Genomic DNA, 12768 nt, shown 5'->3' with positions numbered 1-12768 from the left:
TGCGACAGTTCTATCAGACTAGCAGTGCGTAATAGGCCTGTTATGAAGAGGATATACGATGTACAGGATATCCCAGGAGGGATGAAATATAAATCTCCCCTGCCACCTCAGGAAATGTACAGGGACGAAAGCGAAGAGCTATCCCACAGTGTTTATGGATTGAGTCAGTATTCATTAATACAACAGCAACGATCATATGAAGAAAAAAACTTCGTGTGGACATATGACCCGTTCCGAATAGTTCCTGATCCAGAACACATGTAATGTACATTGTCATTTATTTTCTGTACTATTCACAACATCATCAGGTTTACAGATGTACAATTGTCAGCAAAAATTAAACGTGCGCTTTACAAAGTATGAATGAAAAATACGTATTTTTAACCCATTTACCGTCACCATATATATCATGTTAACGGCTGTTGCACAGTTTACAATAAATGTTCGAAAACCCCCCCGTCAAATCCAGTACGCTCTTGAGAGAGCGTGTTGTGTTTAATATCTGAGTGCCTCTGCACATACTCTAATGAGGGAAGCAGTTTCCATGATGCGACCAAGCAGTTCATCTCGCGTGTTCATCTTTTGTTCGTACCAGTCAGACTTCATCCAACTCCATAATCAAAAATCTAATGGCTTAATATCTGGCTGCCTCGGTGATCAGTTAATTGTATTTGGGATAAGTCACAAACGGAGTTCGACAGGGTTCAGTTTTGAATCCACTTCTATTACATATAAATGTTTTCTATCTCGGATACCTTTTGGAACAGGCCATATGTGCACATGAAGTAGTGTACTTCAAACGAGCGTTCGTGTCATATCCCTTAATATGGACCATTCCTTCTGGGACAACCTGTATGAACCGTATTAGAGTGGGTTGCTGTATTTTTATAGATCTAATTTAAACTTTCTCTCCCATGAACCATGGACCTTGCTGTTGGTGAGGAGGATTGGGTGCCTCTGCGATACAGATAGCCGTACCGCAGGTGCAACCACAACGGAGGGGTATCTGTTGAGAGGCCAGACAGACGCGTGGTTCCTGAAGAGGGGCAGCAGCCTTTTCAGTAGTTGCAGGGGCAACAGTCTCAATGATTGCCTGATCTGACCTTGTAACACCAACCAAAACGGCCTTGCTCTGCTGGTACAGTGAACGGCTGAAAGCAAGGGGAAACTACAGCCTTAATTTTTTCCGAGAGCATGCAGCTCTACGATATGGTTAAATGACGATGTCATCCTCTTGGGTAAAATATCCTGGAGGTAAAATAGTTCCCCATTCGGATCTCCTGGAGGGGAGTACTCAGGGGGACGTCGTCGTAAGGAGAAACAAAACTGGTGCTCTACGGATCAGACCCCTTAATTCGGGTAGGTAGGTAGAAAATTTAAAAATGGAAACGGATAGTTTGAAGATGGATATAGTGGGAATTAGTGACAGGAGGAACAAGACATTTGGTCACGTAAATACAGGGTTATAAATAGTAAATTATATGGTTAATGCAGGAGTAGATTTAGTAATGAATAAAAAAATAGGAGCGCGGGAAATCTACTACAAACAGCATAGTGAACGCATTATTGTAGCCAAAACTGACACGAAGTCCATACCCATCACAGTAATACAAGTTTATATGCCAACTAGCTCCACAGACAAGGAGACTGACGAAATGTATGATGAGAAAAAAGAAATTATTCCGATAGTTAAGGGAGCCGAAAACTGTATAGCCAAGGGGGACTGGACTTCGATAGTAGGAAAAGGAAGAGAAGGAAAAGTAGTTTGTGAATATGGACTGAGGGTAAGGAATGAAAGAGGAAGCTGCCTGGAAGAAATTTTGCACAGAGCGTAATTAAATCATACCTAACATTGCTTTAAGAATCATAAGAGAAGGTTGTATACATGGAAGAAGCCTGGAGGTACTAGAAGGTATCAGATAGATTATATAATGGTTAGACAAAGATTTAGGAACTAGATTTTAAATTGTAAGACATTTCAAGGGCAGATGTGGAGTCTGACAACAATTTATTGGCTATGAACTGCAGACTAAAACTGAAGAAACTGCCAAAAGATAGAAATTTAAGGAGATAGAAACCGAATGAATTGTTTAGGGGCAGTGATGTGGAAAGAAATGTAGAAGCAGAGTGGGTAGCTTTGAGGGGTGAAATAGTGAAGGCAGCAGAGGATCAAGTGGGTAAAAAGACGAGGACAATGAAAAATCCTTAGGTAACACAAAAGATATTGAATTTAATCGATGAAAGGAGAAAATATAAAAATGCAGTATATGAAGCAGGCGAAAGTGAATATAAAGTCTAAAAATGAGATTGACATGAGGTGTAACATGGCTAAGCAGGAATGTAAGTTTGTAGAAACATATATTACTTGGGGTAAGACGAACATTGCCTAAAGGAAAATTAAAGGGACCTTTGGAGGAAATAGAACCACCTGTATGAATATCAAGAGCTCAAATGGAAAACCAGTTCTAAGCAAATAAGGGAAGAAGTATGTAGAGGGTCTATACAAGGGAGATGCACTTGAGGGCAATATTATGGAAATGGAAGAGGACGTTGAGGAAGATTAGAAGGGAGAAATGATACTGCTTGAAAAATTTGACAAAACTCTGAAAGACCTGAGTCGAAACAAGGCCCCCAGAGTAGACAACATTCCATTGGGAGAGCCAACCATGACAAAACTCTTCCATCTGATGAGCAAGACGTACAAGACAGGCGAAATAGCCTCATACTTCAAGAAGAATATAATAATCCCAGTTCCGAAGGAAGCAGAGGCTGACAGGTGTGAAAATTACCGAACTATCACTTTAATAAGTTATGCCTGCAATAACTAACACGAATTCCTTACAGAAGAACGGAAAAACTCGTGGAAGTGGACCTGGGGGAAAATCAGTTTGGATTCTGTAGAAATGTAGGAGACGTGTGGCAATACTGACCCTACGACTTCCTATAGAAGAGAGGTTAAGGAGAGGCAAACCTACGTTTGTATCATTTGTAGACTTATAGAAAGGTTTTAACAATGGTGACTGGAATACTCTCTTTCAAATTCTGAACGTGGCAGGGGTAGTATACAGATATAAAAAGGCTATGTACAATTTGTGGAGCAAACAGAGGCCAGTAACAAGAGTTTAGAGGCACGAAAGGGAAGCAGTGGTTGGAAAGAGAGTGAGACAGCGCTGTAGCCTATCCCCCATGTTATAGAAGCTGTATATTGAGCAAGCAGTACAGCTCACAAAGACAAATTTGGAGGAGGAATTAAAGTCCAGGCAGAAGGTATAATAACACTGAAGTTCACCGATGATATTACAATTTTGACAGAGACAAATAAAGGGTTGTAAGAGCAGTTGAACGGAATGGACAGTATCTTGAACGTGGGATATAAGATCATCAACGTCAACAAAAGCGGAACGAGGATAATGGAATGTAGGCGAATTAAATCAGATGATGCTGAGGTAATTAGATTAGGAAATGAGACACTTAAAGTAGTAAAGGAGTTTTGCTATTTGGGGAGCAAAGTAATTCATGATGGTTGAAGTAGGGATGATTTTTAAATGCAGACTGGCAATGGCAAGAAAAGCGCTTCTGAAGGAGAGACATTTGTTAACGTTGAGTATAGATTTAAGTGTCTGGAAGTTCTTTCTGAAAGTTTTTGTATGGAGTGTAGCCACGTGTGGAAGTGAAACATGGACGATAAAAAGTTGAGGCAAAAGGAGAACAGAAGCTTCTGAAATGTGGTGCTACAGAAGAATGCTGAAGATTAGATGAGTAGATCACATAACTAATGAGGAAGTACTGAATAAAATTGAAGAGAAGAGAAATTTACGGTGCATCCTGACCAAAAAGAGGGATCGTTTGGCAGGACACATTCTGAGACATAAAGGGATTAGAAATTTAGTACTTAAGGGAAGCGTGTGGGCTAAAAATCGTAGAGGGAGACCAAGAGATGAATAGAGTAAGCAGATGGGGAAGTATGTAGGTCGTAGTAGTTAGTCGGAGATGAGGAGGCTTGCGCAGGATAGAGTAGCATGGAGAGCTGCACCAAACCAGTCTTCGGACTGAAGAACATAACAGCAACGGTTGAGACCTACGGCAACAGTTATTGCCCTGCTTAGTTTATGTGTGTACATATGTATCTGCAAGCCTTACAAGGATGATCAAGTGTTTTGTGCGTGCATGGACCAATCCCCGTATCCTCTACACAATTTAAGCGTGCCTATACAAGCATCGGTTTGTGCTTTGAATATATGGAGTTCGGAATACGACTAATTTTGATCAACTTTGTTACTGTGACGTGATAAAAAAGAAAGAGACAGCATTATATGAGGGTTTAAAACGAAAAATGCATTTCTACATTAATTTATTCTCTTACAGGCTCAAAATTAGTACAGCTTCTTCTGGAAGAAAGAGGAACACTTTTGAACTTCCTGTTAGTAGCAATACTTTCAACTAAGTCTTAAAGTCATACAAGCCATACGAAAGTATGAGAGAAATTAGCAATTTCTCTCGTGCTATTTTGTCTAAAACTGACATGGTGAGATCGTGGCTGTGTAAATTAATGTAGGTTAATTCTTACAGAGAAGAAAACAGCAACCAGCCACTATTACTACTGCTATTTATTTAGGTAAATAGCGCCGTTACCGGTTTCGAACTGGCAAGTTCATCATCAGACGGCTGTTCACATGATTTTAAAGACACACTTTACATTATCGTCGGTTTTCGATTTTTATTATTCCACCGTGACAGACCAAAATACATGTCACAGTGGAACAATAAAAATCGAAAACGGACGATAATGTAATGTGTATCTTTAAAATCATATGAACAGCCGTCTGATGATGAACTTGTCAGTTCGAAACCGGTAACGGCGCTATTTACCTAAATAAATGGCAGTATTAATAGTGGCTGGTTGATGTTTTCTTCTCTGTAAGAATTAACCTACATTAATTTCTCTCGTGCCCCAAAGTGCTATGAAGATATTAAATGCGCATCTATTCACATCTGTATGGACTTGTGTACTCCACCTCTTCCTGCACAGTATTAATAAATGCCTTCTATTTTTTCTCTTTTCTCCTCTAGTATTTTATTAGAGGAGCATTTACCTCAGTTTTAATAGGGACCTTTATGTCTGCGGCAACGCTTATTGTTTTGTAATTGCAAAGAAAAGTAGCACATGTAACATCGTTCTTTGCCTCACCGAGACAAGCTTTGGAGTTAATGCTGCTCAAAGAAGACTAGTTTCCATGTATTCAGATAAACATACCCAACAGTTTGCGACTGGTTGACTTATGTCGCTCGACAACCCTGCACATTGTCGGTACACACGCTCACGTACATTCATAACGTTACGCTTGCACAAGATCATGTGAAAATCGATCAAAGTTCACGCAGCTTGAACAGTTCAAGTCCATGCACAAAAATAGCATGCAGGCGGTTAAGGAAGGTTGCAAAATATTCTTGATGATCATGTGTGCTTGTCAAAGTTGGTGTTGGCAGTGCGACCAGTTTATCTGTATGCTCTGCTTTGTTGTTATGGCGATTCTTTTATGTGTTACATTCGTAGTACACCAATTATACACCTGTGTATTTAAAACGGTATGTGAAAATGATTTAAAAACAAACCACAAACTGGCCTGTATGCCATATATCGATTTTTAACCGATCGTGCAACAGGAGTAGTTAAGTTTGGTGCAGAGTTATATAGAATTAAATTTTGTGTTGATTTCTACATACACTCTGATGCGGCCAGACAGGTGGACGACGTGTGTAGCACGCTGTCGACGGAACTGGCCGGCGCCCCCTACTTCTTCGGGGAGGAGGCCACGGAGCTGGAGGCGATGATATACGGCCACCTGTTCCTGCTGCTAACGGTGCCCGTGCCAGTCGGAGAACACACGTCCCTCTCCCAGGTAAACTCACATTGTAAGAGTCAAACCGTGGTGTGTCGGAAATTTCAATCTGGTGGGAAAACAACAAAATCTTAAAGATGAGTGCAAATACTGCATCTACATAAAGTGAGAGAACGTGAAGTGCAACGGAGAGAAGATAAGGATGTCTAGTTCAACAAATATAGAGTAATAAAAACAGTAGCAAGAGACAGTACATCACGAGTAAGACTCACATGAATACGATGATAGGTCAAATAATGAGTTATTGTTATCACTTCAGTAATAAGATTATTCAAACCAACACCCGCAGCAGTAGTTTAGTTGTACGTGTCAACGTCATAGGCAGAAGATGATGAGATCAAACAGCGTATAAGAGTGCATTCAACGGAAAACATAGTAGGCCTATCGTAACCTCCCAAAAGAAATACAATTATAATATTCACATTTAGTGTAACCTCAAAACAGAAAAAAATCTCATTTAAGTTCCCAATAGAAAAATTTCTTTCCAATAATAAAATTTCATGTTTTAATGTGACCTTCCATTAAAAACTAACTGCATATCGAAATTAATAAGTTTTGACGTCAGCAACACTGCGTCATGGTCCTGTGAAATCATCCTGAATGAACTGAAAAATTCTGACCTCACAATTATGTCGCCAGATAACTCTTTCTATATATCTGCTTCTATCAGAAATTTTTGGCACAGCCCATTGCAATGCTGGCCACTAGATTTTCATTTGTAGGTAAACAACTGATTCTCTTTTGCTTAATCATCATGAGTATGCACAGGAAAAATTCGTAAAACCTTTAAACTCAGATAAATGACTGGCAAAAGTTTTCTTCAGAGCAAAAGTTATTATTGAAACATTTCTGCAAGGAATTACATGGGAGTTTAATAATAGAATTGTGGTTAAATCAGTTGTGGCAATATATGCGCGCGGCAACAGAGAACAATAATATATATTTCTTTACCTTGTACCACATCGCTCAGGCACCACCATCGTTCTGCACGACCGGCCCAGCACAAGTGAACCGTTGCACCGCCCTGTCCGAACTCCAGATCTCAAGTGCTCTGTGCGAGCAACAAAAAACACGACTGCTCTCTGCGAGCTACTAAACTCGAATTACTGCCAACACTGCTCTGATCTGCGATTCTGTTGTAGCACAGATATTCCATATCGCAGTCTGCGCGTGAGCAATCCATAGAAATTACATCTAATCAATTGCGCTAGCGAATAATAATGGACCTCTAATGAACCCCTTACACTATGTAAAGCGTGATAGTTATCTAATGTTTACTGCAGATTTGAACACTATGGTAGGGGAAGTTATACCACAGAAGATTACGAGAGAATACGGGCACCGCAGTAGCAATAAGAGACGAGAATGGCAGCGTTTATTCTGCAATAAATTTCTCGATGTAATAGCACATACATCGTTTAAGAATTGCGAGAGTGAGAGGTGTACCTAGGATACGCTAGGGGACATGGGAAAATTTTAGCTGGATTGCATGGCCACACAAAGATTCGGAAAGCACGTAACACGTTTGTAGGGCGTACCAACAAGCATGTACACACTTAGCCACAATTTGGTAATGCTGAAGGGTTTAGAAGTAGAATCGTCAGGGAGAATGAATCTGTAAAGTAGTGGGGTACTAAAAGACAGTAAAGACGAGTTGGGTTTGATGCTCTGTGATGTGGATATTTAGGTAGTGAATGTCAGACAATATGCAACTCAGATCAGTTAAAGAAGAATGCACATCTCTAAAACGGACATCGGAGTAGTTGGATACAGAAATATAAGACGGGGCGGATGGGTGGAGTGACGGTTTGCACGATGGGGCGTCACTGTCTCCTGCCGTAACGAGAAAAGACATCGATGCAGATCTGGAAGGCATAGGGGAACGAGTGTCTAGCGATAAAGCAAAGCAAAGGTCGTTCAAAATAGTCCTTCGAAATTTTTAGAATCTTTGGGGTAACAGCGTGCAAAACGATTATTATTCAAGTTACTTTATAGAATCTATAAGAAGAGAAAAAATATTAAGCAGATAAATACAGTAACTTCTGAACATTAGCGTAACAGCTTATGCAACCTACTTTCTGCTAAGAACAATATAAAGAGCATAAGAGCATGAAAAAAAGTCACCATAGAGGCAGATCTGACGTGTTATTTCACTGTGGTAGCAAGACTTAAGTAAATTGAAGACACCTTCATACGGTTTGTCGACCTTGAAAAAACGACAGGTAACGTGAAATTGTGCAGGTTATTTGATATTTCAGAAGAAACAGGTACAAATTATAAATCGCGGATTACATACAATATGAAGCAAGAACAGTAGAGGAATGGGAGACCAAGAATGAAGTACACGGACTAAAACGGATGTAAGTCGACGGAACAGTCTTTATCCCCTACTGTTTAAAAATGAAAGGAAAGCAGAGGAGTGGAATTAAAATTCTTAGGGAAAATATTTCAACGGTAAAATTAGCTGAGTACAGTACGGAATAAAGAGGGTACTGAGGACGGAATATGAGCTGAAAATAAACCAAAGACACGCGAGACTAATGAATACTAGCACAAATGAAAGTAGCCAAAAACTTCACATCAGAACTGGCGCCCACGTAGTAAAGGAAGTGACGGAATTGAGCTGCACTGAAATTAACCTATGACAGGTAAAATAAGGGGGTAAATAATAAGCGGTCTTGTACACGATATGAGAGAATTCCTCACTAAAAACGTTAACTATAAAAACCCTCTATTGACTTTGTGACCGTTGGTGATCCAGTGGTCTAGCAGCCTGATCTTTTAGTTATTGTCCGTTACCTAATCCATAACAGCTTATCGGTTGTAACTGCAAATGGGGTTGTTTTACTCAGATTTTGTGTTCTCAGTAATACTGTATTCAATGAATAGTGTGTCTGCAGTGAAGAGGATTACTAAACGAAATGTCGTTGTAAACAAAGTAAAGGACAGTCACTATCTTTTCCGTCACATCTATTCACGTCTGATTTCAACACAGATCCAATAAGTAAAAATATCGTCAGACGCCATTATAATAATCTGCACGCCCTTTCCACAGTGTAGTCCACTGATCAACGCGGCAGACGTAAACGCCTAGTATCAATAAGTTGTGCTTACAATCACTTATTGGTAACAACACTTACCACTGTGTATAATTCTTATGTTTCACTAAGGTCGAACCCATGGCGATAGTGCCTTACACTGTTAGAATCAGATTTTCATCACAAACACGCTCATTACGCCATTAAAACAACAATACTACCCACTCACTGCCTGTAAAAAATGTATCTCGTCATGCATACTTGCGCTTAGCTAAACTTTTTTCTATTAAAAAGAAGGTAGCGGAACGTGGATCTGAAATACATTCGCTCACTAAAAGAATTCTTTGGAGTCACTTGCGAGAAAGAGAATAGCAAATTTGTTAAGCGTTACAAAAAAGAAAACAAGGAGCATTATATTTGAGAGCAGTCAGTAAAAATTACGATGTATCAAGGATAAATTCCCTCTGAATCCAATAGTGATCTGCCTCTGCAAAAATATCATCCTAAAATTCTAAATGAAAAAGTTAAATACTTTCAAAGTTTTATTTTAATTTAATTCAAAGAATATTTTCTCTAAATTGTTTATGTTGACCACCAAACACGCAACTGTCGGTGGTTACCATTTTTGCAGCACAGCGCATAAACACTCATTTAACTCAGCTGCCTGTCAGAAGAGCTTTTGCTGGCCATGCTACCATCACTATTGAGCTCACAGAGATGAAACATTACAAATTAATAACTATTGCGTTCATACTTCTAGCAAACTGTCCCTATTAGACAAAACATAATTTTTCTACATCACTTTAGACAGCTACTAGACAGTTCCTTAGTTGCTATTACATCAGTCAAAAATGTAGACGTTAAGATAGTACTTTAATCATCTCTTACAAAATTACACACAGTTGTATCTAACGTGACTGCGCAGAAAGAAATCTCAGAAGAAACGGTGAGTTTAGTCATGTAATACGAGACTTGCTGTGGTAAAATATTTACTATCATTGCCAACAGTATTGATAGAATATATCCTCTTTCAGTCGACATATGATTCAAAATCTGAAGAGCTGGTATTCATTATGAGTTAAATAGTGCAGGAATTCCACTTCCGAAGCGCGGCGCAAATACATACAGTGCCAACCTCGATGGGTAACCAGATTAGTGAATCATTATTCTTTGCCGTTCATGAGTAACACTTTGCTTGTTATCATCATACTTCTCTCATCATTACCTATACATAAATGCATACTGATAAAAATAGAATGACTTGTGTAAAATAAAAGACATTATTCAAATATTAGCTCCTACAATACTTCATACACCAAACATCTTTCATTTCACAAAAACCTCCATTACCCATATTCAGCCCAGTATCATTTTAACTTCAAGTATTTACTTATTCAGCTTACACTAATCAACCCCATTCACATCAATGAATACCCAACAGCCGCTCATTGCTTCAGAACTTCTCTGCACAAAATTGACCTAATTAAATCAGTTATCCATATACTTTGTATTATTAATCTAAAGTGTTAACTCTTCATCTGTATGTCATTTTACGTGTTTTTCTATTTCTCACAATCATCTGCCTGTATCTCCATCCAGGTCTCTACAGTTCTTCTGCTCTCTCATGACTCATGACACAAATCTACAAAATTATACTGATTTCTCTACTGATAGCCGCGCGGAGTGGCCGCGAGGTTTGAGGCGTCAGGTCACGCACGAGTCCTCCCTCGGGCATGGGTGTGTGTGTTGTTGTTCTTATCATAAGTTAGTTTGTGTAGTGCGTAAGTCTAGGGACTTAGGACTTCACACGCATTTGAACATTTTTCTTTACTGATACTAAGGAAATTCACTCACTATTTTGATAGATGTTTTTCTCAGATCTGGCACTCACGTCTGTTCTTTCGCCACTAGTCTTTGTGTCGTTTTGACTTTTAACGCTTACGTAAAATATGGTTTGTGGGATATTACAACTATTATAGTGACTTCAACTTCGTACTATTAAGATGCATATGTGACGAGTCTTACTAAATGGTTCCCGACTGAAATATTTGGACTAGCACTGCTTAATCTAATTAATAATTTCTACACTTTTCTTTATGCAGAGATAGGAAAGCTGAGAAAGCAATGAAACTTGAAACAAGAAGTAAAGTTTCACCCAGCTCAGACCATACCTATCACTAGCTGGTATACGAAAAAAAGAGTTGTTGCATTACTAAACGATTCCTGACTGAAATACTTGGACAACCACTGCTCAATCCCCTTAATAATTTCTACAATTTTCTATACCTACAGACAGGAAAGATGGGTGACGGATGAAACTTTAAACGAGAAGTAAGGTTTCCCCCAGCTGGAAGCACAACTTTGGCCAATTGGTATACTAACAAAAGAGTTGCTGGTTTCGTAAGCTTTCTCTGATTCTACTCCATCCTCTGGGTTACGTCTAGATGCACTGAAGGGAGAAGTCGTGGGATACCTCTAAATATCGAGTCGGACATCATGTCGCTCGGCATACTGCAGCAGCTCGACGTCGCATGGACTCATTAAGTTGGAAGTCCCCTGCAGTAGTACTGGGCCATGCTGCCTCTATAGCCGTCCATAATTGCGGAAGTGTTGCCGGCGCAGGATTTTGTGCTGAAACTGACCCCTCCATTACGTCCGATAAATGTTCTTAGGGATTCACATCGTGCGATCTGGGTGGCCAGGTCATCCGCTCGAGTTGTTCAGAATGTTTGTTCTTAAAACCAATCGCGAGCAATTGTTGCCTAGTGACATGGCGCATGGTCATCCACACGCATTCCATAGTTATTTTGGAACATGAAGTACAAGAATGGCTGCAAATGGTATCCTTGTAACCAGACATAACTAATTCAAGTCAATCATCGGTTCATTTGTACCAGAGGACCCAGTCCATTCCAAGCAAACACAGACCACATGATTATGGAGACACCACCAGCTTCCACAGTGCCCTGCTGACAACTTGGGTCCATGACTTCGTGGGGTCTGCGGCACACTCGATTCCTACCATCAACTCTTACCAACTGAAATTGGGACTCATCTGACCAGGCCAATATTTTCCAGTCGTCTAGGGTCCAACCGATATGGTCACGAGCCCAGGAGAGACACTGCAGGCGATATCGTGCTGTCAGCAAAGGCACTCGCGTCTGTTGTGTGTTGCCATAGTCCGTTAACACCAAATTTTGCCGCACTATCCTAACGGGTATGTTCGTCATACTTCTCACATTGATTTATACGGTTATTTAATGCAGAGTCACTTGTCTGTTCGCACTGACAAGTCTATGCCAACACCGATGCTCTAGGTTCTTACGTGAAGGCGTTCGACCACTGCGTTGTCCGTGGTGAGAGCTATTGCCTGAAATTCGCTACTCTCGGCATACTCTTGACGCTGTGGATCTCGAAATACTGAATTCATTAATGATATCCGAAACGGACTGTCCCATGCGTCCAGCTCCAACTACGCTTTCGGAAACATTTTCACAAAAATCACCTGAGTACAAATGGTGTGCGGACATTTGTCACGCCGGACATTTGCCACGCCGGACATCTGCCACGATTTTACCTGCTCCGAAGGGTTGGGTCCCTTGTCTCCCCCTTCTCCTCCCTCACCTGCCACCCGACCCCTGCAACTGCATTTAGTAACTTCACTTTAGTGACACTGTCATCAGTAGCTTTAGCGTCGCTGTGACGCAGTAAAGGTACTTACCGAGCCTCTCCGCTGGTTTACTTTCAAAAGTGTCAAAGCTTTTCATGTTTATAATTAAAGGAGATAATTGCTTTAAAAATCAGTCATTAGTTTATTGCAATATATGAAG

The 12768-nt window shown here is 40.1% G+C and overlaps 1 protein-coding gene across 1 annotated transcript in view; it reads left to right on the top strand.

The window, feature by feature from the left end:
• The window catches only part of LOC124775141 (metaxin-2-like), a 69666-nt gene that overhangs the window by 39042 nt on the left and 17856 nt on the right, over nt 1-12768 (top strand). The window contains exon 3 of the mRNA XM_047249980.1: nt 5745-5900. Within this exon, the coding sequence (XP_047105936.1) occupies nt 5745-5900 (156 nt within the window). The remainder of the gene's footprint in view (nt 1-5744; nt 5901-12768) is intronic.

The sequence above is a fragment of the Schistocerca piceifrons genome, chromosome 2 (genome assembly GCF_021461385.2).
Source record: "Schistocerca piceifrons isolate TAMUIC-IGC-003096 chromosome 2, iqSchPice1.1, whole genome shotgun sequence".
NCBI lineage: Eukaryota > Metazoa > Arthropoda > Insecta > Orthoptera > Acrididae > Schistocerca > Schistocerca piceifrons.
The sequence above is the reverse complement of the archived record's forward strand: the minus strand, read 5'-3'. Positions and strand labels throughout refer to the sequence as shown.